Source organism: Vulpes lagopus, chromosome 2, assembly GCF_018345385.1.
Source record: "Vulpes lagopus strain Blue_001 chromosome 2, ASM1834538v1, whole genome shotgun sequence".
NCBI lineage: Eukaryota > Metazoa > Chordata > Mammalia > Carnivora > Canidae > Vulpes > Vulpes lagopus.
Genome location: NC_054825.1, coordinates 70,368,982 through 70,394,933, shown reverse-complemented (window position 1 = coordinate 70,394,933; position 25,952 = coordinate 70,368,982). Strand labels below are relative to the sequence as shown.

Below are 25,952 nucleotides of genomic sequence, written 5' to 3'. Positions count from 1 at the left end.
TTCTTCACCCCTGCTCCCCTTGGGTCATCTGTAGGAGGGTAAAGGCATTTTCCCTTGATTTCTCCTCATGTTGAGGCCATTGCTGCACAGGTGGCCATAGAAGAAGGGGGGGGGGGGCGGACAGGAGGATGTACTTAGGAAACAAACATTTAGGCTGATTTGACAAAATATATTTAGGAAATACAAGATAATATTTAGGATGCAAGAGGCACCAGGAATGATTCCATGCCCCCACAGAGTTTTACCTGAAGTATTTCCCTGATTTTTGGGGGGAGGAGGGGGAGTTGGAAGGGATAGAAGGGAGGATATGTATGTGACGTATTTCTGACTTGAAATGAAAAATGCTGGAAAAGTGACATAACTACAGAAAAGAACAGTTAACTCCACTCTCCTTTATCCCTTTGTTACTGTCACTCACAGAGATAAGAAGTCCTGTTCAGGAAACCTTGAGGATGCCTGATAACAAAACTTAGGAGATGAAAGGGCAGTGGGGATAAAAATGAAAGCTGGGGATCTCGGAGGAGCTAAGAAACTGATAGATGAGAAGTAGGATGGATGAAAGAATATCGTCACCGAAATCTGAGACAGAAAAGGAGATTAAGGAAACAGAGGATTTGGGCTAACGTCATTTGGAGGAATCACAAATGAAAGCAAGGTTTTTTTAGTAACTGTGCTGGGATAACCTTTTAAAATAAGAGCTCCACAGCCATGCTTAGGATAACATTTGTAGACTTAAGGGCTCATCCTAACACGGTCTTCTGCTTCTGCGGCATGTCTTCTGCAGAGAGGGGAGTCAGGAGCCAAGCTGAGTTGTCAGGGTGGTTAGAGTAAGCAAGAAAGAGAACGGAGAGGAAAAGGTATTGAAGTTCTAAATGTGCCACCTGCTCCAAAGGGAAAACCAGGCTGTCCACACAGCACCCTCTAGTGTCTAGAAAGGTGACTGCAGCTTTTCGGGGTGGCAGGACCAAAGCTGGTTGGCTCTCACCTCCAGCAAATCTTTACTGTAGTCCTCTCCAGTGACTCAGGCCCTCCTTGGTGTGCCCAGCTGTTGCTTTGAGCTTGATTCTTACCCCTCTCTGCCCCTAAACGGGGTATTCAGGGCTGACCTGGTTGGAGGCAGGGATAATGAAGAATAAATTACCTCTTGCTGCTTGAGAAGTTGCCTACTGGTAGCTTTACTGGGGAGGTTTTGGTGATACTTGGCTATCAGGAGTTGCTCATTTTTAGATGGATTCCCTCCTCCCACCCCCACCCCCTTCTTTCCTTTCTTCCTTTCACATGTAGCCAGTTTAAATTATTAAGAGCTGAAAAACTAACTGAGCACCTTTTCCCCACATCAGGCTGCTTTGGATATATATAGCTCTACCAGTTTTACCTTAGTACTACCATGGGCAGATCACTAAATCTCCCTGTTCTCCAGTTTCACCTTATGGAAAATGGGATCATAAGAGAAGGTATTATGTAGGGTTGTTGTGAGGATGATCCAAGGTGATGCGTGTACAGCATTTAGCACAGGACCTGGTAGGAGGAAGTTAGTGTTAGCTAATCAGCATTAGCATTGATTCTCTTCAAGCTACTTGAACAGAAAGGCTGGTAATCTGAGATGAGTGAGAACTGCAAACCTTCCTTCGCTGTCTATTATGGAGAGTGGTTAGGTAACAAGTACATGCTCCTCCATGTTTGAGGCAGTGCACTGTGCCTGGTGACTGGAGAGATCGAAGGCATTGTCTTTGGCATCAGGGTTATTTTTTTTTTTTAATTTTTTTTTTAATTTTTCTTTATTTATGATAGTCACAGAGAGAGAGAGAGGCAGAGACACAGGCAGAGGGAGAAGCAGGCTCCATGCACCGGGAGCCTGACGTGGGATTCGATCCTGGTTCTCCAGGATCGCGCCCTGGGCCAAAGGCAGGCACCAAACCACTGCGCCACCCAGGGATCCCGGCATCAGGGTTATTTTGTTAGCAAAATAGCCCAGGGGTCATTCATTGCTAACCTATGAAAGCATCTGGGCTTCTATGTGGATGGAACTGGAGAGTATTATGCAGAGTGAAATAAGTCCATTGGAGAAGGACGATCATATGGTTTCACTCATACATGGAATATAAGAAATAGTGAAAGGGATTACAAGGAGGGGAACTGAGTGGGAAAAATTAGAGAGGGAGACAAACCATAAGAGACTCCTAACTCTGGGAAACAAAGGGTTACAGAAGGGGAGGTAGGTGGGGAGATGAGGTAACTGGGTGACAGGCACTAAGAAGGACACTTGATGGGATGAGCAATGGGTGCTATACTAAATATGTTGGCAAATTGAATTTAAATTAAAAAAAAAAAAAGAGAAAAGAAAAAAAAGAAAGCAAGCATCTGGGGAAGGCTTTCTGAAGGGGACCAGCTTTGGGCAGTGCCAAAACCTTCTCTCCACCTTTCTGACTACTCCTTGCATCACCCTGAAAGGAGAAAGGGCATATTCCACCCTTGAGGTGTAGTGGGACGCAGTGAGACAGGCTGGGGAATCAGGTTTAGTACTGGTTCATCCACTCTGGTGGTAAGACTTTGACCAAGTTATTTAATTTCCCAGCTTCGGGTTTCTCATCTGCAAACCATGGGCCATGTGCCATGATGTGTGTAAAGCCAGAACATTGTCTGGCACATAGTTGGTACAGTGAACATTTCACATTCCTTCCTCTTTTGGCTGCCTTCAAAGATTTCATGAAATGAACCCTTGAATTTGGCCACTCATCATCCTTCCTTCTTGTCACCATGAATGTCCTAGCTTGTTGGTAATGGGAAGAAAAGTTGGTTAATGATAATAATAGCTGTGAATGCCAGAATAGCTCAGATTGCTTTTTGAACCTGGAGAGTGGCCAAAATGCAGATCCTATGTGTTCCCAAAGGGCCTCTAAAACTCCACATGGGAGGTTTCAGAAGAGGGGACCAAGCACTGGTCCATGTGCTGATGTAAAGGAGAGAGCAACTGCATACACTTTCTCCAACCTGTCTAGAGGTCAAAGCCTTCACATGCAACTACCAGATACCTTCACCCTTCACCCTGTAAGAGCTTCCCAGACCAAACAAATCTGTATCTTAAGAATGTGTTTTTTGAGGAGGGAAGGATCTGATATGGAAGGCCGACCAAACATCCCTTTCTGCCTAGGGGAGCATTTAGTGCACTTTATCAGTCCAGGGCAAATTGCACCAGTGGGTGGGAGATGGTGAAGTCAGGAATTAGGGGCAGGGCTGGGGTTGGGGTGACTGGGTGACGGGCACTGAGGGGGCACTTGACAGGATGAACACTGGGTGTTATGCTATATGTTGGCATATCGAACTCCAATAAAATATATACCAAAAAAAAAAAAAAAAAAGGAATTAGGGGCAGCATGATTTAGTGTGGCCCCTCAGGCATCCACTCAGCTGCAATATGGTCTGACCCTGTGTTAATTCTAAGAAGAAATACTTGAATGAGAGTCCGTGTTGACTAAGCAAATTGAAAATGTTCATAAGAGAAAGTCATTATGCATGCTAACTGGCTTTTCTATTTTATTTCCTTTAGGAGAACTATCCTATCCCAGAACCAGGCCCAAATGGTAGGTCCTTGGGATGCTCAACTTACATTTTATTGTTTCTTATTACTTATCCTGAAGACACCTGTGCATTGCTTGCTTACCCTCTTTTCCTCCTGTTTTATTACTTTGCCTCCAATTAAAAACTATCTTTTTTGTTGGGCTGTCAACCCAGTCTCTTACCCATGGCATGACTGGATAGATTCAACTTGACTGCTACATGAAATAAATAGTGATAGAATCAGAAGAGTTACCATATCAGACTGCTGACTTGTTCCAGAGTCTTTCTTTTTAAAGCCTTTATTTATTTATTCATGAGAGACCCACAGAGAGAGGCAGAGGGAGAAGCAGACTCCCTGAAGGGAGCCTGGGACTTGATCCCAGGACCCCAGAATCATGACCTGAGCCAAAGGCAGACAGTCAACTACTGAGCCACCCAGGCGTCCCTGTCCCAGAGTTTTTGACATAAAATGTCTTTCTGGATAAGAAATAGAGTTGTTCCTCATTTGACCTAACCTAGAGTTAGGTTACTCTGTGTACTATAAGGTGCTATTCGGGTGGCCAAAGCCTGTCCTAACCCTAGCCCAAGCTTTGAAAATGAGTGAGTCTACAGAACTTAATCTCTTTATTAAAGAAGAGGACATCACCATAGGGAGACTAGGACCTTCTGTTCAGTGGGAATGGGAGGGGCCTCGTGGATCGCTGCCCCATGGCCCTAATCAACCAGGCACAGACAGTGGGTGAACGTTCCTGTCACCTTTGTTCTAGTCCTTTGGCTTCTCACTGGGCGAGCCTGTAAGACCCAGCTGACAAGCACATTTCCTGGGGTGGTGTCTGTACCTGGGAAAGTCATGCCGCCTGCTGGCTAAGGCAGATGCCTACTGAAAATTTTCCAGTACCTCCCATCCCTGGAGTGTTCCACTTCATAATCTGCAGTGAGGCTGAGAGCAAGAAGAGTGTCTATAGATAACTCATCTCATATGCAGCCACTCAGGCCTCCTTTCTGCCCTTGGTGAGTTGGGGATGTGTTTTCCTACCTTACCCCAGAACTGTAGCTTCTGTGTGAACATCAGATTGAAGACAGCTTCCCTGAAGCCTCCAGAGCTTTGCTACTCAAAGGTCAGTTGAGTTATTAGTTTATAGTGATAAGAACACAGACAATAGCTGTTTCTATCAGAATTTAGCATGTAATGCATATTTAGGGCTTAAGGGTTTTCACCAAGATAACATGTTCAGAGAAGTGAAAGAGGCCCCTCACTGTGTCCTGAAAAGTTGGTATTGATTCTAGAAGTAACCAAACAAGAGCTCTCTTGGACTCAAAGCACCCTGGTACTGTTTCTCTCTCTGATGCAGCGTTCTGTTCTTACTTTCTTGTCTCTTGCTGCCCTTGGGTTGGAAGGGGAAACGATGGTAAATTCAGCTAGCCTTCTAGCAAGTCAAATTTAATCTCTTATTACAAATTGGTAACTTTAAGAGAGGAAACTCCTATAATCTTCTCTACTTTTGATCAGTCTTCACCCTGCCATTTCCTACTTTGTCACCAAGGCCAAGGACAGAGAAGGTTCTACAGAACCACACCTGGTGGATTGGTAGGTGATTTGTGGTGAGGGCAGGGTGTAAGACACCTGAATACACGGCAGAGCTTTAGGTCTCTTTGTCTTTCTAAGGTAGCGCTTTTTCTCAGGGAGAGATTTGCACCATGGTCACCTTAGTCAGCCTAGACCAGTAATCCTTTAGCACTTACTTTAGCACAGGGGCTCAGTAGCATCATTATCTTTAACTTGGAAAACTGACAACAACAATACCAACAAAATCTCACTTATTCAAACCTGTGAAGGGGAAATACCAGTTGAAATCTTTGGATGGTTTAAATGAAAGCTGCACTTTTAAACAAAACAGACATGAAGAATGCAGTCAGATAGCTGACAAAGTGTTGCCAAGCCTAGATTTTGCAGCCTTTCTCTCATGATAGATAAGAATCAGGCATAGCAGATTGTGTGGAAACAGTTATCTCCTAGAAAACAGTTTTTCCCTTACATGGTTGATACATTTTTTTCCTATCTATATTTAAGATATCTTAAATATCTTGTTGATGCAGTATATTAGACTTTTCCAGAGAAATGGAACCAAGAAAGAGATAAATAAAGAGATTTATTATATATATTTATTTATACATAGTTTTATTATACATGTCTATATAGAGAAGGCTGAGGGAAATTTATTTTAAGGAATTGGCTCCTGTGATTGTGAGGACTGACAAATCTGAAATTTGTAGAACTCACCTGCAGGCTGGAAGTTCAGGTAAAAGTTGATGCTTCAGTCTTAGAGAATTCCTTCTTCAGAAAACCTCAGTCTTTTTCTCCTAGGGCCTTCAACTGATTGGATGGGGCCCACCTACATTAGGCAGAATAATCTGCTTTATTCGGGGTTTACTGATTTATATGTTAATTGCATCTAAAAAAACCTCACAGCAACAACTACTGTTTTGGGAGTTTTGTTTGTTTTTAAGATATTTTAGTTACTTTATTTAAGAGAGAACACGGGGAGTGGGAGGGGCAGAGGGAGAAAGAGAAGAGAAGCAGACTCCCCCTGAGCAGGGAACCTGATATGGGGCTTGATCCCAGGACCCCAAGATTGTGACCTGAGCTGAAGGCAAACGCTTAACTGACAGAGCCATCCAGGTGCCCCAACAACTACTGTTTGATTAAACAACTGAGCACCATAACTTAGCTGAGTTGACACAAAATTAATCCTCAAGTGCAATTATTTTGCTCTATGGAAGCTTTCTTGGCTTACAAGCCTTAATTGGTATTACTGTTTAGCTTATTTTCCTCTGTGGTCTAAATACTGTACCCGGCCTTTGAAACCAAGCCCACTTCCTATCCAGTGGGAAAACATGGTGGTGCCTCCGACTGTAGAGGAGTCATTCTTTCCCTCACTTGTTTTCTCCTTCCTCTTATCAGAAGTACTGCTGAAGATGCATTCCGTCGGAATCTGTGGCTCAGATGTCCACTACTGGCAGCATGGTCGAATTGGGGATTTTATTGTGAAAAAGCCAATGGTGCTGGGGCATGAAGCTTCAGGAACAGTCGTAAAAGTGGGATCACTGGTAAAACACCTAAAATCAGGTCAGCAAAACCTTTCAACTGATTTATTTATTCCTCAACTCAAATGAATTTCTGTGTGTACTTTCTTGGGGCCAGGCCCTCTAAAACCCTGGGGGTTAAGACAGTGAACAAGACAGTCTCAGTTTCTACACAAATGAATTGTACCTTACACAGAGGAAGACAGGTCTGGGACACACATACAGTGACTTACTTACAATTGTATTGAGGACAACAGAAAAGAATAGTGGCATGATCAGTGTGTTCTAAACAGATTCCTGTCTACTCCTCCTCAGCCAACACCCTTAGCTTGCAGCTAAGGAATAAGCCAAGCAAAGGGTAGGGAAAATGTTCCAGGCATAGGAACCACAAACTGCTTTCACATGCTGAGAACCAGGGTTTTTGATACAGTCTTTGATCTTATTGGATGACTGGAAAACCACCAGTATTTTTCTAGATTTGCTTACTTCATTCTCTTGGAGGGAGGAATTCTCAGCTGAGGCAGCCTGTGATGTTCCCCAAAACACTGAATTAAATACAAGCTGTGTGACACAGCCAGCTATTGATCTTATCCTTCCTTTGTGGACGAGACCACTGTACAGCCTGGAGATGACATCAGATTATTTGGAGGAGGTTGGCAGATGTCATTTTGTGTTAGTTATAATGTTCTCTGAGCACAGCTACATGGAGAGGAACTGTCCAGCCCTGAAGAAGCTGGTCTTGTGTTTCATTTAGGAATGTTGTTGGGCCCTCCATTCATCAAGACTGGAAGTTGAGGAAGCCCCTGAGATTCTGTGCAGTTACCTCAAAGTGTAAGATTCATAGTTTCCAATAGCCACTGATTGGTTCTTACCTGTGGGATGAGATCTCTAAATATTAATCACAACAGAATGAGGTTCTTTAAGTTATAATAAGCGTTTAGTCAGCATCTACAATGGGTCTAACCTTGTGCCAGGTGCTTTGAGGGATACGGAAAATTGAGAAGATATAATCCCCGGATACTTTGATCTAGGTTGGGGAGACCAGACATCAGGACATACATAAATACCAGTAATTAGAGAATAAGACCATAGTGTGTTATCAGGTATGAAAAAGAATAGGCTTTAACAATTCAAAAAAAGGGAATTTGTTGTGGACAAAGGTTTTTTAAAGAAGGTTCATGGAGGAGATAGGTCTTTGGGCTGGACATTTAACTAATAATTATAGGAAGAAGAAAGCAGCTAATATTCATTGATTTACTATTTGTTGGTCTCCATGTTAAATACTTACATGTATAATTATGTATTTCATTGTTGAAACAACTCTGAGGTAGGCATTATTTTCTTCCTTAACAAATGAAGAAAGTGAAACCTGGTGATTGTCCAGGGTCAAATACCAGTGAGTCTCAAGCTAAGGTGCTGGCCTTGGTCTTTCTGACTCTAAAGCAAATGCTCAAAATCACTGGGCTATCCAGCAGCTGGAGACCCAAGAACAGTTTTGTATTGGAGTTAATGAAGAGGTCAAAAGTGAATATTATAGTTAAGAGGAACAGAGCAATAAATTTACAGAGGCAAGTGTAACATATCTGGGATGCTAATAATTCTGTGCTGTTCAGGGTAAAAGTTCTGTGTTGGGGAGTTAGCAATGATGTTAAAAATGCATAATCTGTATAAAGTTGCTCATTAAAAAGCACCATACAACTGTGAGTTATTATATTATAATGTAATCATTAGAAGATAAAACTGAGGCATACAAAACTCTACCTGATTGTGAAGGATCGTGAGTGCCAGGTTGAAGAAGTCATTGTCATCAGTAGAACATAATTTGGAGGAAGGGCTGGAGAGAAAGTAGAGAAGGATGGGAGGAAGAGACACATACAGGTGGAGTAACACACTTTGGTGGTTGCAAGGATTTCCATGGATCCTTTTTTTTTTTTTTTTTCCTTTCCTTTTAGAACACAAAATTTTTATTGAGGTGTTTTACATGCTGATTTGGACTGAAAGGTCTAATTGACTAGTCTAGAAAGAAGGAAAGCACTAAGTAGTTCTTAATGTTTGTCTATAAAATCTTAACATAAATCTCAATCAATAAATCTAAGGCATGGAAAAATTCCTGACTTACTACAATCTGGCTATCTATCTTAATAGTTTGAATTTCGTGTACAATAACACCAGCTCAGATACTTATAATAATAACTACAATAAAAAGGGATAGTACTACTTACATTACTACTACTACCATCACTGCCACCACTACTTTTAATAGGCACTAACTACATACTAGGAGTCTGCACTATTCTGTAGGTACTTTTAACACAAAAGACATAAAAATAACATGTCTGTTTAGTAAAGGGAAAATCTCCCACGGATGACACACATCAGGTTAAGGAGGGCCCTAGCTCTACTCATGCACCCCTCTGGGGGTGGGGGTGAGGATTGACTGGGAAAGGACACAGAGGAAGGACATTTCCATGGTAGTGGTTATGTTCTGTATCATGATAGGGGTTTATATTACACAGGTGAGTGCATTTATCAGAATTCATCTAGTGATCCATGTGAGTGTGTGTTTTTGACCAACACCTAAATTTTACCTTAAAAAAGAACCATAGACAAGTATCAAACTCTAGTTAATGATATGCAAGCTGAAGTATTTATACATGGAATATACTAATGGCTACAATCTACTTGGAAATACATCAGGAAAGAAGATAGGTCAATGGATAGATGGGATGGATGGGTGGGTGCTTATGGGATGAAGCAAATTAGTTACATATTAATTGAAGAATCAAAATGGAGGATATCTGGGTGTTGACTATATAATTCTTTCAACTTTAATGTATGTTTGAAAATTTCCGTAGTGAAAAGATAGAAGAGCAATTCTGAGGCTGGGTTTCCAAGCAGGCACAGTGAGACAGGAGTAGTACACTCCTTCACAAGCCTGAATGTTATTCTCCACTCCATCTGAGTCTCAGACCTCTGTGGGTTATTTGGCCGAGCAGGTCTGCTAACCCAGAAATCAATTAATTCCTAGTTATTGTCTACCTACAACCAGACTGAACATAAGACATGCCATAATTGTGGCTCTTGTGTTTGTAAAGGCCTTGCCCCGAATTTTCAAAGCAGGTAAAGGAAAAAAAGTCTGCATACTCCACACAGCAGGGTGAGATGAGCCCCAGCTTGCCTTAGAGATGGGGCTGGTTCTCTGTTTCCCAAGTTGGGAAGTGATTGTGGAGCTGAGGGGTGGGTTGGCTCATTCAATGAGTTGGTAAAAGAGTAGGTCAAACCAGTCCGTGGAGAAGTATGCTGGTCATTTCTTCCCAGAGTGTGAGTCTGTGCTGCATCTCCAGTTTTCTGTGGCAGTTCTAACGGGTTGGGCTTGTCTAGGGTGCCCTGGATCCCAGGGAGGAGGGTGGCTCACTGGGCCAGATTCCTCTGCTGGCATCTGCCCAGGAGCATTTGCCCCTTCACAGAAGCTCTGTTCCTGCTCGTGTTTTCCTCTCCAGGGGATCGTGTTGCCATCGAGCCTGGTGCTCTGCGAGAAATGGATGAATTCTGCAAGATTGGCCGGTACAATCTGTCACCATCTATCTTCTTCTGTGCCACACCCCCTGATGATGGGAACCTCTGCCAGTTTTATAAGCACAACGCTGACTTCTGCTACAAGTTAGTGCCCGAGGCCTGGCTGGGCCACCTGGGACCTCTCCCCCTCCGTTTGGTTGGGGTTCTTTCTTCTAGTTTCCAGTGGTGATTTCTTTGTTCTTCTCCGCTTGTAATTCTGGACATGAAGCATCCCCTCGACGGACCCTTCTTGGTGGCACTGAGAGAAGGTAGCTGGCCTAGGGCTGAGACTGACTCACAGTCCTTGGTTTAGTCTTTGAGCTGAAGCTCCCCTTGCCTGGAGCAATGATAGGGAATTGTTGGTGGCCTCACTCACTCCTCTCCAGCCAGCCTGCAGATAACTCCCTGGGGTTTGTCCTCCATTACTGGTTTCCAAGGCAGTGCCCAGGAGAGAGAACTTAATTATAGCAACGACCCTGATTGTAACACCAATAACAGCAGCCCCTGGGGTTTACTGGGGAGGCATGGCTTGTAGCCAGTGCCTGAGCTTTGGGACCCTGGATCACTCCCTCCTAGTGAGTGACTTTGGGGAAATGATGTCAACTTTCTGCTGCTTGGGTCTCATTTCACCTGAAGACTCAATGAGGCAATGCGTGTGGAGTCACAATTATTAGTACTCCGTGCCTGGCCTTGTGCTGATCAGCGCTCTGCATGTCTTATCTTACTTAACCGTCATAAGAACAATGATAAGGTGGGTACCAGTGTGGCAGGTTTGTGCAAGGGTACAGAGGCCCTGTTGAAGGAGGCTAATTGGGTACAAGCAGAGCCAGGAGTCAAGCTAGGGCAGCTGTGAGTCTTAATTAAGTTCCTGCCCTGTGCTCATCACCCTACGTCTACTCTGGAAATGGTTTTGGGGGTAAGAACTTGCATCTGGCAGAAGCAAAGTGTTGCACTTTCTGCATGGGTCCCCCTGCCTGGAACTCTAGGTGCTGATGTGCCACTTTCCTTCTGACCTTTGAATAGGTGTGCTTTCCTCTCATACCAGCCTGTCCAGGATGGGGCTCCTCTGAAGGAGGCCAAGAGCCAGTCACAGGGGCAGTGTGATGGATCTGAGTTTTCTAGTGCCCACTGGAAGCCTTAAGAGGAGTCACAGACCTGAACTCGTGATGAGTTTAAGTCAACAACTAACTGCTCGAGAAGAAAGCAGGTTACGTGGGTCAAGTCTGCCTTTCAGCAGGTAGTTCTTGAACCAGCCTACTTTATCTGGGTCCTTTCCAAGTTAAAGCGCCAAACAAGGTTTTCATGAAAGGCAGGAAAGCAAAATGGTAAAGTCACAAGACTAATCACTGGTCTCTGCCATTTACCAACTGTGTGACCTTCAGCAAATTACTTAAACTTGGTAACCTCAATATCCTTGCTAGTAAAATAGAGATGATAATAGCACCAATGTGATAAAATGCATAGAAAAAATTGGTAGAATTCCATGAGAAAAGCATACCAAGTACTCAAGATGAGGCCTGGAGCATAGTAGGTGCTCAATAAATGATGCCATGAGATGTCATGGCCATGGCCTTGTGTCTGGGGTACAGGTTAGCTCTGAAAGGAAGCCTGGCACTGGGGCTGGGGGGCGGAGTTTATAGGGCATGGTGGGGAGGGGGGGTGTTCTTTTGGTGATTGTTAATGGGAGGGCTGAGCAGGGCCCCTAGGGGAACATGCAGTCCCCCACTTCTCCTTTCCTCTCATGTTCTTTCTGCTCGGGTCCACATACCAGCCCTGGACCCACACCCACCTCTCTGTTTTTTTTGTGAGGATTCCTCTACTGCCACAGCCTCTTTATTTTCCTACCCACCTTATTTTCTTTTATCTTCCTGCTTCCCCCTTGGCTTCTTGATCATCCTCTAACCTTGTGCTGTTCCCTCAACTCTATTGTGAAAACCACCAAGTTGTCCTATTCTCTAGTGTTTAAAGTCATGAATGATTGGAGCTGGGAAGAAACTTAGAGTGCTCTCCTCTCCCTTCTCCCTCAATCCCTCTCCCCCAACAAGGTCCGGGGAAGGAGGACCCAGTAACACTCCGAAGGTCAGTGGCAAAGGTGCTGCGCCCAGGACTCTGCCTGGTGCCTCTATCTCATCAGAATAATCTCTCCATAACCATCTTCCATCATTGCCATCACCAATCCCATTTTTCCTGGGTGTTCTCCTGCCAAGGGGAAATCAGAGCAAAGGTGAGAGGAGTGCACCAATGCCCACCCTCAGTTCAGAGCCCATATAAGCTTCGGGGGAGTCCCAGATGTGAGGGGGCAGGCAAGTCTGAGAGAGGGTGGGGGCAGTTCCTTGAGAGAGTTTGGGAGTCTTCGTTGTTTCACTTCAAATTTTTGTTCCTTTTATAGAGTCAATGGGGAAGGTGTGGGTAGAAGTGGTGATGACAGCCATTGGAGCAAGAGAGGATTGAAGGGATTGTGGGAGAGAAGCAGAGGGGTGGGAGAGGAGAAGATGGGACCGCAGGGCAGGCCCACTGCGGACCTTGTTGTTCTGTGGAATAGCATGAGCAGTGACACATCATCGAAGTGAGCACTTGGCCTGGCTGCCACTTTTCTGTCTTTTTGGGACTTGAGGAATTTTATGTTCTAGCATGTGGAGGTTTGGGGCACATGAATAAAAATCCTGGACAATGAGGACCAAGCAGAAATGAGATATTATCCACAGAGCTACCTGTACCAGAAGGCAGCTTAATATGGGGCAGGCGGGATGTGGAACGAGGAGACCTGGCTTCAAGTGTGGCTGTTCTGCTCAATTAGCCTTGTAACCTTGGCAAGTCTCTGAATGTCATTGGGTTTCCATTTCCTCTTCTGTAGAATAAAGGCAAAAATAAAGCCTGCCCTTCCTGCCTGACAAGGTCATGGTGAGGATCAAATGAGATAATGGATGAGAAAGCCCTCTAATCTGTAAAGCCTTATGCAAATGTTTGCTGTCATCACGGTGGGGTTGTTAATAGGGTCAAGCCAACTCAGTGAAAACCAAGAATCCTGTGGTGAAGGTGACACAGCATTTAATCAACTGCTTAGAAGTCAGGCTCTCTCTCATCATGACCCATCCAGGGACAGCCAAGCAGCTGCTGCCATCAGATGTGGTTCTTCTGGAACATTTCATACAGGGGACAACAGAGTGATGCCAGCTTCTAAATCCTTGTTTTGCAAAGCTGCTGGTATTTGGGATTGTTTGCTGAAGTGAAACCAGAATGGCCATACATAAGTTTGAGAAGCAGATGAGATGTTGGCATATGGTTATATTACCCTCTTGTTAGGTGAACTTCTCATTTATTAATGACAGCCACACCATACCTTGTCTCAAGATAACCTGTTGAAGAAAACCTAATGTGTTCACATTCACTGAAGTGATTTGTCCAAAGAAAACCATTTTAAGAGCCAGACAGTATGGCAGCGTTTCTGGAATCAGATATACATTGTTTTCATTTCAAACTCTGAGCCTCTCACTAGTTTTGAACCTTTGGAGCAAGTCATTTCATTCTCTAAGGCTTTCTTTCCTTGTCTATGAAATGAGAATTTGAGAACCTACCCCAGAACTCTTCCAAGGATTCACATGAGTGAATATATGTAAAATTCTTAGCATGTTGCTAGGCACATAAATAAGTGCTAAGTATTAACTCTTGTTATTAATAACCCAGAGGGACTAACTGAGTGTGTTGAATGATACTGCAGGCTTCCTGACAATGTCACCTATGAAGAAGGGGCCCTGATTGAGCCACTGTCTGTGGGGATCCATGCCTGTCGGCGAGCTGGAATCACCCTGGGGAACAAGGTCTTAGTGTGTGGAGCTGGTAAGTCACAGATGACACCGTGGTTATAAGTTCATTAAAGGAGAATATGGAGATCTTTCTGCCCATCTCACTCCCCCTCCCAATTGCTGAAATTGTTCCTAGAATCTTTCTGGGTAGGGGAGGATTACAGTGTCCCCTTCCCTCAGTGATCAGCACTTTGCTAAAATAAACTATCTGCAGATATAATAGTAACTCAGGTTATTTCCTAGGCAACATAAGCCTTTTGCTCATGTAATGAACGTAATTTGGAATTATTTATTAACTTGACACTAGGGAAATATTTTGGATAGTAAAGGGAAGGGCAACTTTTAGAGCTTTCAAATCATGCCAGAGAAATGATCTCCTGGTCCATCCAGGAATAAGGTGGGTCCTGCTCATGGCCTCTGGAAGGAATGGAGTCTGGTCCACCGTGAGCCAGCACTCTGCTTGTTGGGGTTGCAGCTGGCTGCCTTCTGTCCTCCTTTGCTTCCAGGCACCTGAACAAACCCTAGCAGCCTCACACTGAACCATTTTAGGTGTCTAATACTAGTGACACAGACAGCATGCTCATACTCCTTGTGGATGTGATTTGGTGTTTTCATACACCTTTTGGGGGTGTGTGTATATAATTGGCATATAATGTTACATTAGTTTCAGGTGTACAACATAATGATTTGATATTTGTATGTATTGCAAAATGATCATCACAATTAGTCTAATTAACATCTGTCACTATACATGGTTACAAAATTTTTTTTCTTGACAATGAGAACTTTTTAAGATCTACTCTCTTAGCAACTGTCAAATATGCAATATGGTATTATTAACTATAATCACCACATTGTATATTATATCTTATATCCCCATGATTTATTTATTTTATAACTGGAAGTTTGACTTTTTGACCCTCTTCCTCCATTTCTCTCACCTCTCACCACCCATCCTCTGGCAGTAAGTCTCTACTCTGTATCTGTGAGCTTCATTGTTTCATTTTGTTTTGTTTAGATTCCACATAAAAGTGAGATCATGCAGTATTTGTCTTTGTGTGTTTCATTTATTACACTTAGCCACTTAGCATAGCGCCCTCAAAGTCCATCCATGTTGTCACAAATGGCAAGGTTTCCCTTTATGGCTGAATAATATTCCACTGTGTACATACATACCACATTTTCTTTGTATGTTCATCCATGGAGGGACAATTAAGTTGCTTCCATATCTTGGCTATTGTAAATAATGGTACAATGAACATGAGGGTGCATTTATCTTTTTGAGTTAGTGTTTTTTTATTTCCTTCAAATAAATATCCAGAAGTGGAATTATTGGATCATATGGTAGTTCTATTTTTAATTTTGTGAAGAATCTCCATATTGTTATATGTTTTTTGGATATTAAACCCTTAATCAGATATATGATTTGCAAATATTTTCTCTTATTTTGGTAGGTTGCCTCTTTCATTTTGTTGATGGTTTTCTTGGCTGTGTGGAAGCTTTTTAGTTTGATGTGGTCTCGCATGTTTATTTTTGCTTTTATTAGAAAATGTTTGCCTTTAGTGTCAAATCCAAAAAATCATGTTGAGGCTGATGTCAAGGAGCCTATGGCCTATGTTCTCTTCTAGGAGTTTTATGGTTTTAGGTCTTGACGTTCAAGTCTTTAATCCATTTTGAGTTAGTCCTCATACACATCTTCATTACTGATTTTGACATGGCCAAATAAGTGACTGCAGGGTTTTCCAAGAGAGGTGGTGGGCATAGAACAGACTTGCCTCAATGAGCTAACAGAGTATAGTATTCAGGTGATATATATCTTTTAAATCTGCATAAGTAATACCTTATTGACATAGAAAAAAAGTCACACATCCCACATGTATACATACATGCAGAGAAATTTACCCATAGTTCCATCACCTATCAGCCAGAGAGAATCACTGTAAATATTTTGATGTAGAATCTTTCAGGTTTTTTTTTTTTAAATGAGATCATGCTTAACATGCTTTTTTTTTTTTTTTTTTTTTTTTTTAAGAGAAATCACTATGTTATGAACATCTTTCCATGACACTAGAGAGAACAGGACAATGTATCCAGACCTTGTAAGACATCTTATTCTCTTAACAAATATGTTTCCTTGAGCCCTCTGGTTCTTTGACATTATCCCCAAGCAGTGTCCAAGAGTAAATGGAAAATTTCTAGCTCTGAGGTCTGAGAGAATTAGTGGAGCTCAGCACTAGGAGCAAAATTTCATGTAGAGAACAGTTCTTTGTGCATTCACTTATGCGTTCAAATAGTTGTTAAGTTCTCACTATGTGTCAGGCACAGGGGTAGATGATAGAGGTTCACAAAAGATGTGGTTCATGTCTATGGGCAAGGGGGAGAGCTGATGTTTAATATTTCACAAACATCTCCCATTTCCTGCTTTATTTAGGGCCGATTGGACTGGTCACTCTGATTGTGGCCAAGGCAATGGGTGCAGGTCAAGTGCTGGTGACTGGTAAGAAGGTTTTCTTTTTAAATCTCCTTGAAGAGGGAGGCCCCTGATTGGCTCATTCAGTTTAATATCTGCCTTCAGCTCAGTTCATGATCTCAGGATCCTGGGATTGAGCCCCACATTGGGCTCACTGCTTAGCAGGGACTCTACTTCTCACTCTCTCTCTCTGCCACTCCCCCTGCTTATGTGCTCTCTCTCTTTCTCTCTCTCTCTCTCTCTCTCTCTCTCTCGCAAAAAAAAAAAAAAGTCTCTTTGAAAAGGAAACAGCTGGGCTACAGTTTAGGGCAAGGGCATGAGAACTATTTCCTTCTTGGGGTGCTGGGTTTCCTAAAGGGGTTCCTCTTCTTTTCTCCTGGGTTCCAGGGTTGAAAAGCCCACCCAGGGGATGACCAACTCAGGGCTCAGGAGGAGACTCTTTTGAAACTTCTGGGAGAGGGTGGATGCTATGGAGAAGAGGAACTGGCTCTCTATGAGGACCTCAGATGCCCCTACTGCTCACTTGGTTCTAAGGCTTAGCCCTTGATCCATTTGACTAAACCCAGAAGGCAAAGAAGGTGTGCTTGTGTGTGTGTGTGGAGTTAGTGGGAGGTATATGTTTATAAAAGGGTGTTTGTTTGTGAGGTGTGTGGTAAGGGTATGTATGAGGAGAGTTTATCTGTAATAGCATGTGTAATAAGTGTAGAAGCATGTAAGGAATAGAAGAAAGCTGTATGTGTGTGTGTACATAGAAGGCTTCTGTGAAAGAGAATGTGTGTGTGTGTGTGTAAAGGTTTCTGAGAGTGTGGGTGTGGGTAAGTATGTAGAATTGTATGGAGTGTGTATAAAGGGGAATAGGGGTCTAGGAGAGTGTGTTTTGTGTGCAAAGGAACTATCAGAGTGTGCATAGAAGGTATTGGAAAGTGTATGAGGAGCAGGTACCTTTCTGAGAGATTGTGTATATTTAGCTCTGTGGTGTGTATAGAGGTGTGTAAGGGTGTAGAACAGTGTGAATGTTTGAGAAGTGATCTGAGTGAGAGAGGGGGAGGGAGAGAGAGAGAGAGAGAGAGAGAGAGAGAGAGCAGCTGCGTGGTATGAAGGGAGTGTGTGAAGGTATAGAGAGTATGTGTGATGGACTCATTGACACCACCCACAACACTGGGGCTTCACTACCATTAAAAACTGCACCTCCACCGTTTTCTCCCTAATCCGCCATCCAGCTCTTAGTTTGAAAGAAACTTTTGTTCAATTTTAGATCTGTCTGCCTCTCGGTTGTCTAAAGCCAAAGAAGTTGGGGCTGATATCGTCCTCCAGATCTCCAAGGAGAGCCCTAAGGAAATAGCCAGTAAAGTGGAAGATATGCTGGGGTGCAAGCCAGAGGCGACCATCGAGTGCACAGGGGTGGAGTCCGCCATCCAGTCAGGCATCTATGTGAGTTGGATGAGGGTAGCTGAAGCTGGTGGGCAGTTCCACAAGGAGGCAGCAATAAGGAGTGCTGGGATCTAGTGTCTCTACTAATATACTATGTGACCCCCAGGCCAAATGAGGTAATCTGGGTATTTCTGGGTTTTGTTTGTTTGTTTGATCTCACTTGCCTAGCTAGCATCCTTCCTTATCAGGTTATTGTTATGCTTAAATGAGATAACAAGTGTATATGGCCCTTGGAAGATGTTAAGAGGCCACCCCCTTAAAATGATAATATCTGTGATCATAAAAGCAATCCTCTTGGTAAAAAGATCAACAGGAGGAATGGGGAACCATGCCTTCGTTGTGTATGGGAAATCCCTATCTTCTTTTATTGAGGAAAACTGCAATCTTTGAGTCATTGATACAAAGTAACAGCCATTAATTTAGTTAGTCACAAAGGTGGGGTGATTTTTCAGGGTCACTGAAAATCCTGGCTCCTTGGCTCCTCCTGTTCTCTCCCAGACCTAGGAGTGGGTAAGCTGCCAGCACCTGATTTGCCCCTCAGGGACCCACCCATAATTTATGGGAAGTTGGTGGAAATGGGGGCAGAGGGTTGGGGGACACAGGGGTGGGGAGTGGCATGGATGGATCCAAGTATGAGGAAAAGAGGGGAGAAAGAAGACATTTTAGGTTGCAGCCCTATCATGTGTTGGGTCTTCTGCTGGCTGCTTTGTTTTTTTGGTTTTTTTGTTTTGTTTTGTTTTTTGTTTTTTTTTATTGGAGTTCAGTTTGCCAACATATAGCATATCACCCAGTCTGCTGGCTGCTTTGTAAATGTGATGCCAGATTTGCACGATAGCCACGAAGACCAGTTATCATTTTCCATATTTTACTGCAGGAGGCATGGTGACTTGCCTTTGACCACACTGCTCCAATGCCTGAGCTTTTCTTACTCTGCTGCTTAGGAGAGAAGGGAAGAAGGGGACAAGAAGCCAGCGGGCAACCATACTAGAATGGGAGGGACTGGGCTGAGGAGAGTGGTGGTGGCAGCTGACCTCCCCAGGCACTTCTGCCTCACCTCCCACACTGCTGTCCAACAGCTCGGGCTTCCTCCTTCCTTCTGAGTCACAGCTGGGTCATGCAAAAGGACACTTTGGCACCATGCAAGACCTTCTGGGGAAAGCCGACCTGGTACCCTGGCAGAATGGCCTAGCCCCTTTCCTATCAGGATGCCCATGGCATCAGGGGTGAGGAAGTGGTGGGACAAGGGAAGAATAGGTGTCACTTTTGCTCTGTCCTAAGTTCCAGCTGGGGCTAGCCCACCCTCTGCTCCACTGTCAGAGATAACAGTTGCCTTGTGGCAAGGGGGAAAGAGAAACCAAAACTCAGAGGGTTATGAGTCTGTATGTGATCATTTGACCAGTGACATGTCTTGGGCACCTGCTATGTCCTGGGTTTGTGCCAAGGACCTTGAGGACTATGATGCATAAGCTATATCTACTTGTCTTCAAGTTGTTGGCAGTCAGTGACCCCCACTCCACGGATAGGTGGTAAAAGACATGGCTTCATAATGCAAGACTTTTTCTCCTCTTCTCCACTGCCTAGAGAGCATTGGGAACAGCTGGCATCTGTCTCCTGTTGATGGTGGGGGCCCAGTTGCCAGGCTACCTGTGGTGGGTGCAGAGGTAAATGTGATCCAAAGGGCCTCTGTAGGCCTGAAGCGAGTACCTCTCCTGAGTGGGGAGTGGAGCCATTATGCATGACAGATGCTGTAGAATGCTGCAGGCCACCCCAGCAGTGGGCAGGTTAGGAGGACATACCTGAGGGTCACTTTCCTACCAGGTTTGTGACTAGAAAATGTTTGAGAGGAGACGTGGCAAATGCTTAGGGTAGAATTCATGTCCTCTTGGTGCAGAGGTCACACCCACAAAACAATGGTCAGGTAGTCCAAGCATTCCTTTGCCTGTGATCAGCAAACTGCTGGCCTCCTGGCACTTTGGGATGGCCAGTTTAGCAGGGTTCTTCCTCCTTCTCACTAGCTGGAGAGGAAATGCTGCTGGGGAAACATTTCTTCTGAGAGAGTTTCTCACTCGAGTTTTCAGTGGCTCAGTCACCACTTTGACCCCACCCCACCTTTTCTAGTGGGGAGAGAGCCTCCCCCCTTACCAACAGTGTTCATAAGTCACAGGTGGTTTGTAAGTGACTCTATGCTTCACTAAAAACAGAAAACGTGCCAAACAATGAGCCCGACCTGGCACTGAGCCCTATGTTAGGCCAGCCGCCCTCCTGAGGAAGCTGGTTGAGAGGGTCCCACTGCTCAAAGGTGTAAATTCCAGTCACCCCCATGCTGCAGGCCTCTCTTCATGGTGTATCCTTCCCCTCAGAGATAGAGATTGAGGTGTGTGCCTCTTTGCAGTTCCACTGGTAAAACTTAGAATGGTTCCAGTAAGTGCATGAAAACTGAGGCAAATGAACAATTTTTTGCCTCTCACAACTCTGACCACAGTGATCCTCAAAAATCCCTGGAGCAGGCAACAACACTCGTGTGGAATCATGTGGAGATTATCAGGAGAAATTTCAGTGTTTGGCCCACTCCAAGGAGGGAACTGGTAAAGCAGGTAGATGTGCAAGGAAGACAAAATCCATTATGACTGATGATACTATTGGAAGGAATGCCTCTGGGACGAAAATATTTCTCAGTCCTAGCCAGCTTGCACGTATAAGGCAATGTTCAAGCCATGGAATTCTAATGGCCCTCTCCATTTGCATGCAGTTGGTAGTTTCCTCACCAAGAGGGTGGTTCCTGAGAGGTTTGACAGAGTCTGTCTTTTGTGGCATTGACATTCTGGAGGAGGGTGCTGAGAAGAGGAGGTACCTGAGCCAACACCGGGTACTGAATTAGTAAAAGCTTTGAGAGATGTTCAGGGGCTGAAGATTAACCTTGTTTGTTGGCGAGATTCTCACTGGGGTCTGGAGAAACTTGGGTATTGCCTAGGATCTTGTGGGACAGTGGAAGGTACTCCCACTCTGCCTGGTCCTCCACTGGTAAAGTTTATCATTTCAGGATCTCAAGGGAGGATAACTCTGCTGCTCTGTTAAGTTTGGACGACATGTGGAAGAGTTTGATGGTAGAGAAAGAACCGTATTCTCTGGAATATCTGGCTACTTACCGGACGCGAATGACAGAAGTCATTTTGAGTGGAGAAGCCTGCACTTTCTGATCTTCTGGGTTATCTTGTTCATATCTCCCCTCCAGGCTACTCGTGCTGGGGGGACCCTGGTGCTCGTAGGGCTGGGCTCCGAGATGACCACGGTGCCCCTAACACACGCAAGCACCCGGGAGGTGGATATCAAGGGCGTGTTTCGATATTGCAACACGTGAGTATGCTGTGGGTGAGCCACACAGGGTGGTAAGTGGCCTGCAAGACCCCTGCATGGCCTCTGGGAGCAAGAGTCTCTCCTGTTTATTCATGAGGAGCACTCCTCTAGCCACACTGGTAGCCACATGTTATGGTAGGCATCTAAGGAGAGAGCATCACTCCTGGTTAAAAAACAGGGACAGGGATCCCTGGGTGGCGCAGCGGTTTGGCGCCTGCCTTTGGCCCAGGGCGCGATCCTGGAGACCCGGGATCGAATCCCATGTCGGGCTCCCGGTGCATGGAGCCTGCTTCTCCCTCCGCCTGTGTCTCTGCCTCTCTCTCTCTCTGTGACTATCATAAATAAATAAAAATTAAAAAAAAAAAAAAAAAAAAAAAACAGGGGCAGAGGAAATAGGAGGAGTGGGGGGTGGGGGGGTATTGAAGCATGTTTTTCTTGGTGGTCTGCCCCTCATCACACAGGCCCTCTCTTTTTCATTTCTTCAAGTGGCTGGCTCTTCATTTTCCCCCTTTAAAGGGAAGAAGGAGGGAAAGGGGGACAGCAGCAAGAACTTAAGTCCCTTAGTTTCCACCCCAGGGCCCACCCTGAGAATGAGAGGGTCTTAGTTCACCCCACCTCATGTTGTGTGGCTCTAGCCTCTCCCCAACTGGGGAAACTTTCCAGGACCATCTTCCACACCAGTGTCCTTTCTCCCACCTTTACGATCTGTGGCTATTCCCTCAGCAGAGTGCCCTTTCCCCATAAGCTCTTGCCAAGCCATGCTGCAATGAGATATGGATGAATTATCCTGGGCTGCCTCTCTGAGTCTTATCTGCCTTTTCACAGTGGCTTCTATCTGCCTTATGCCTTCATGCCAAAGGAATTCTAGGCTTCAAGATAGACATTGCAGAGGGGTGGAGGCCTTTGGGAACAGACTCCATACTCCCAGATTCCAAGCCATAAGGTCACTTCTATCATTGTTTGTTTGTAGAATAGACCTTGTAGAACCACAGCACTATAAATAATCACGACCAGGCCAATCTCAAGCTTGGCAGTTTGGGGGATCTGGTTCTTTCCTCCTGTAGGTTGAATGTATCACTTGTGATCTTTTACAGGTGGCCGATGGCAATTTCAATGCTTGCGTCCAAGGCTGTGAATGTAAAGCCCTTAGTTACTCATAGGTTTCCTCTGGAGAAAGCTCTGGAGGCCTTTGAAACAGCCAGAAAGGGAACGGGGTTGAAAGTCATGCTCAAGTGCGACCCCAACGACCAGAATCCCTAATATTAATTGGGCTCTGCCCTCATCCTCCCACCCCCACACCGAGCCAGTATCTCAGGGCAGGTGGGCTTTGATGCAGAAGTTTCTTTTGAGTAGCAGAAATAATTAAAATAATTCATTATAAGCAGAGAGCCTTACACAGAGGAATTGGTGTGCCTTAAAAACACAAGTAGGGAGAGTTTGGGGGAATTTGCAGCCAGAGTGACCTACTTACTCATCCAGAGCAAAGTTCAACAAATGGAGCCAGGTTAGGCAGGTGCTGGGAACTCCCCTTCTTCCTGGAGTGCCTAAATCAGGAAAGAAATCTGCCCCCTTGGGTTCCTGGTTCCACTGTGACTGGCCAGGTGGGGGGTGGGAGCTAAATTATGAAGAGATAACTTTATCCTGACTTGACTGGCACAGAAATTGATTTTCACGAAAACCTCAGTTTGTGACATGAAGGGTTGTCAGCCATTTTTAGAGCACAGTGTTTCTAGATATAAGTGCTGTTTAGTTTGATGATAAAAGGAGACTTTAAGGGACTGACCTTCTTGGGTCTAGGATAAGTTTTAAGTCAATTTAAAAAAACCCACGAACTGAAATCCCACATGAGGGCCAACCAGCTTGCGCATTCTCCAAAGGTAGAAATAGGGAAGTTCTCAGTACAGCTTGAAGATTGCCTCTTCTTCAACTCCTGAGAACTGTGTGTAACCTAAACTGCCTTCCCAACACCCTCTTCCCCCCACCAACCCTTCTGCAGATTCAGAGGCAGTCACCTGGGGGGGGGGGGGGTTCCTTTGTCGCTAGGCAACCAGGAGGCTCCTTCCTCAGGGCAGCAGTCAAGGGGAGTCCTCCTGGGAGACCTGCCCAGGAGGGTTTGGCCGGTGTACCTGTACTCCCCCTCCAGCCCCAGGCTTAGCATTCCCTTCACCCTCCCTGACGGTGATGATAGGCAATTCCATTTATTTCTGATCATTATAAACAGAAATCCCTCCTCCTAACCTGTTAACACTCTTGTTATCTTTTCTCTTGGAATGATCTCTCCAATTGTATTTTAATCATGGAGCTTTCCTCTGTAAACACGATTTGGGTCCAAATCACTTTATGCCCATTTGTGACTTTGAGATTTTTAGTCAAGAATGAGGATATTGCAGCTGTGACATAACTTGGGTTGCAGCCTTTTAATCCTTGCCTTCAGCTGGGAGTGGAGGGTGAGTTTGAAGAGGCTCTGGCTTTCTTGTGACTGGGGAGAGCTGTGACCAATGCTTGGAATTCCTCAAACTGCTTTGGGTAATAAATTGTCCTTGTGGTGCCTGACTGTTGCCGCCTGTTTGTCTCCTTTTGAGGGGGGAATGGACTCTGGTTACTCATTTCATAAAGGGAAGTAGTTAGGATTTTTGAAAGGGACACCTGTCTGCATCAAATATAATTTCATTAACCACTGGAAATTTATGTTAATGATCTCCAAACCTCACAAGCAAGCTAAATGCACAGGATTATTTTACAGCTGGGAAATGGAGAAATTAAGCACGTTGTTCAAGGTCACCCACTGCTTTCCCTCTCTCGTGTTATCTCTGGAGCAGGGTGGGGGAGGCTGGAGATGTGGCCGTTCAGCAGCAACACAGCCCATTTGCGGGACTGTCCCACTTCCTTCTCGAGTCCTGCTTCACTCCAGGGTCAGACTTGCGGGCTGCCTTGCCTTCCAGCCCCTCCCAGCTCAGTGGTGCCCTGAGTGAGTTCCTTGAATGTGGAATGAAAAGGCCTTTCCCCTCTAGACGGAAGGCTTCCAACAGAAATGCCCCTGAGGGAAGTGGATTCTGTTAAATTCACAAGTAGCCCCTTTCCCTTTGATTGTGGTTTGTTGGAGGGAGAAGGCCACTGAGCTGGGCAGGGACTTGGGAGCTACAGAGGGGATCCTGGAAAGGTGGGGCTACCAAGGACAAACACCTGCCATGGATCTGACAGTCGTCTGGGGCTGGATCTTCTCAAGTCGGTAGCCTGCAGTCTGTCTCCCCGTGCGCCACCAGCGGGGCTTCGAGCTGCTGCCACGGGGCAGTTCTGAAGAGCGGACAGCCTGATGGAAAACAGTTCAGAGAATACCTCCCACGTCCAAATCCTCCCAAGGCTTCCAAGGCACTGCTCAGTTCCCTAGCTCCCGGGTAGGGGCAGGAGAGGAGGGCTATGGGTGAGCTGCGAAGTGCTGGTTGCTCAGTCCTTTGGGGTGTGAGAGGGCCCGAGCTGGCCCTACTGAGCTCTGCCTGGCTCCTGCCTCTGCAGCCTTGGCGAGTGTTCCCGCTGCTGTTGGGAAGGAAGTGCAGGAAGCCCCGGAATTGATCCCTCCTAACACCTCCACTGAGTGCTCGATAAATATTGATTAACTCAGTGAATCAGTCCCGGAACCAAGAATATGGCCCTGCTGACTCTGTGTGCTCTGGCACCTTGGCTTTCAATCAACACTGGGGACCCCGCCCGGCCGGCACTCCCAGTGTGAGGGCAGCCTGGATGGTGGAAAGCCGGGGAGAGGGACCCCGAAGGCAGACTGCAAGGTGGATGGGGAGGCCCATTTACCTGAAAAGAGAAGAAGGGCTACAGCTCCAGCGCCTCCCTCTTGCCATCCACCTTTGGCTCCAGGGAATGCTGATGGAAGCCACTTCTGGACTGCCAGTCCCCGGCTCTCAGGCCATCCCAGTCAGCCTCCTTCTGTACACGCAGCCTCTTCCTTCTGGGCTCCTGGTTTACTCCCTTGGAGAGAACAGTGAGGGCTTGTGGGGAAGTTGTTTGGGCCAGAAGTTAGGAGGAGTGTGGGAGGCACACGGGATTTATTGGATATTTGCCTTTTCCCAGAACTGTCCTCTACACATGATCTTAGCCTAGGCTTGGGATTCAGAAGGCCAGCAATGAGACGCACCTTCCTGGGTGGCAGGCAAATTCCGCCCCCCCCCCCCATATACACACATATGCATACTCACATACTCAAGTTCTGGAGGGTTCAGGGAGGAGCAGGGTGAGGAAGGGGCAGCAGAGAAGTGGTTTGGCTAGGAGCTTCTGGCCTGCAGGAAGCGCCTTCCAGACAGCAGCACCTGTTCTCTGGTGCCTCAGCTGCCCTGCTAAGCTGCGCTGCAGTCTGCGCTCCCACTGCCTCTGTCTCCCCCGCTCCTGGCTTCCCTCTCCTCTTAAAACCTTGGTGGAAAAAAAAAAAAAAAAAAGAAAAAAAACCTTGGTGGAGTCAGACACTGAGCTCCTTCCCTGGGCACCTGAAAGTGGCACAGGATGTATAGATGGTGTTCCCACCAAGAGATCGTTCAGCGGCTCTCACCATTGGTGTGGGTGGAAGGGGTTGGGGGAGTAACCTCTGTCCTCAGGGTCTTCAACCTACGAGGCCTATGAGAGACAGCACGTGGTAAAGGCTTTGATGCCAGGGCTCCTGGGTTCTATCTAGTCCTGGGCCCATCACTAACTCA

General features: G+C 45.5%; 1 protein-coding gene across 3 annotated transcripts in view; it reads left to right on the top strand.

Annotated features, from left to right (window-relative positions):
* The window catches only part of SORD (sorbitol dehydrogenase), a 34,036-nt gene extending 10,228 nt beyond the window's left edge, over positions 1-23,808 (top strand). For all 3 annotated transcript variants that reach the window (XM_041741781.1, XM_041741790.1, XM_041741798.1), the window contains 8 exons: positions 3,548-3,581; positions 6,521-6,685; positions 10,143-10,302; positions 13,916-14,034; positions 16,432-16,497; positions 17,726-17,901; positions 21,134-21,255; positions 22,350-23,808. In XM_041741781.1, the coding sequence (XP_041597715.1) occupies positions 3,548-3,581; positions 6,521-6,685; positions 10,143-10,302; positions 13,916-14,034; positions 16,432-16,497; positions 17,726-17,901; positions 21,134-21,255; positions 22,350-22,515 (1,008 nt within the window). In that variant the 3' untranslated portion in view covers positions 22,516-23,808. The remainder of the gene's footprint in view (positions 1-3,547; positions 3,582-6,520; positions 6,686-10,142; positions 10,303-13,915; positions 14,035-16,431; positions 16,498-17,725; positions 17,902-21,133; positions 21,256-22,349) is intronic.
* The last annotated feature ends 2,144 nt before the right edge of the window (positions 23,809-25,952 follow it).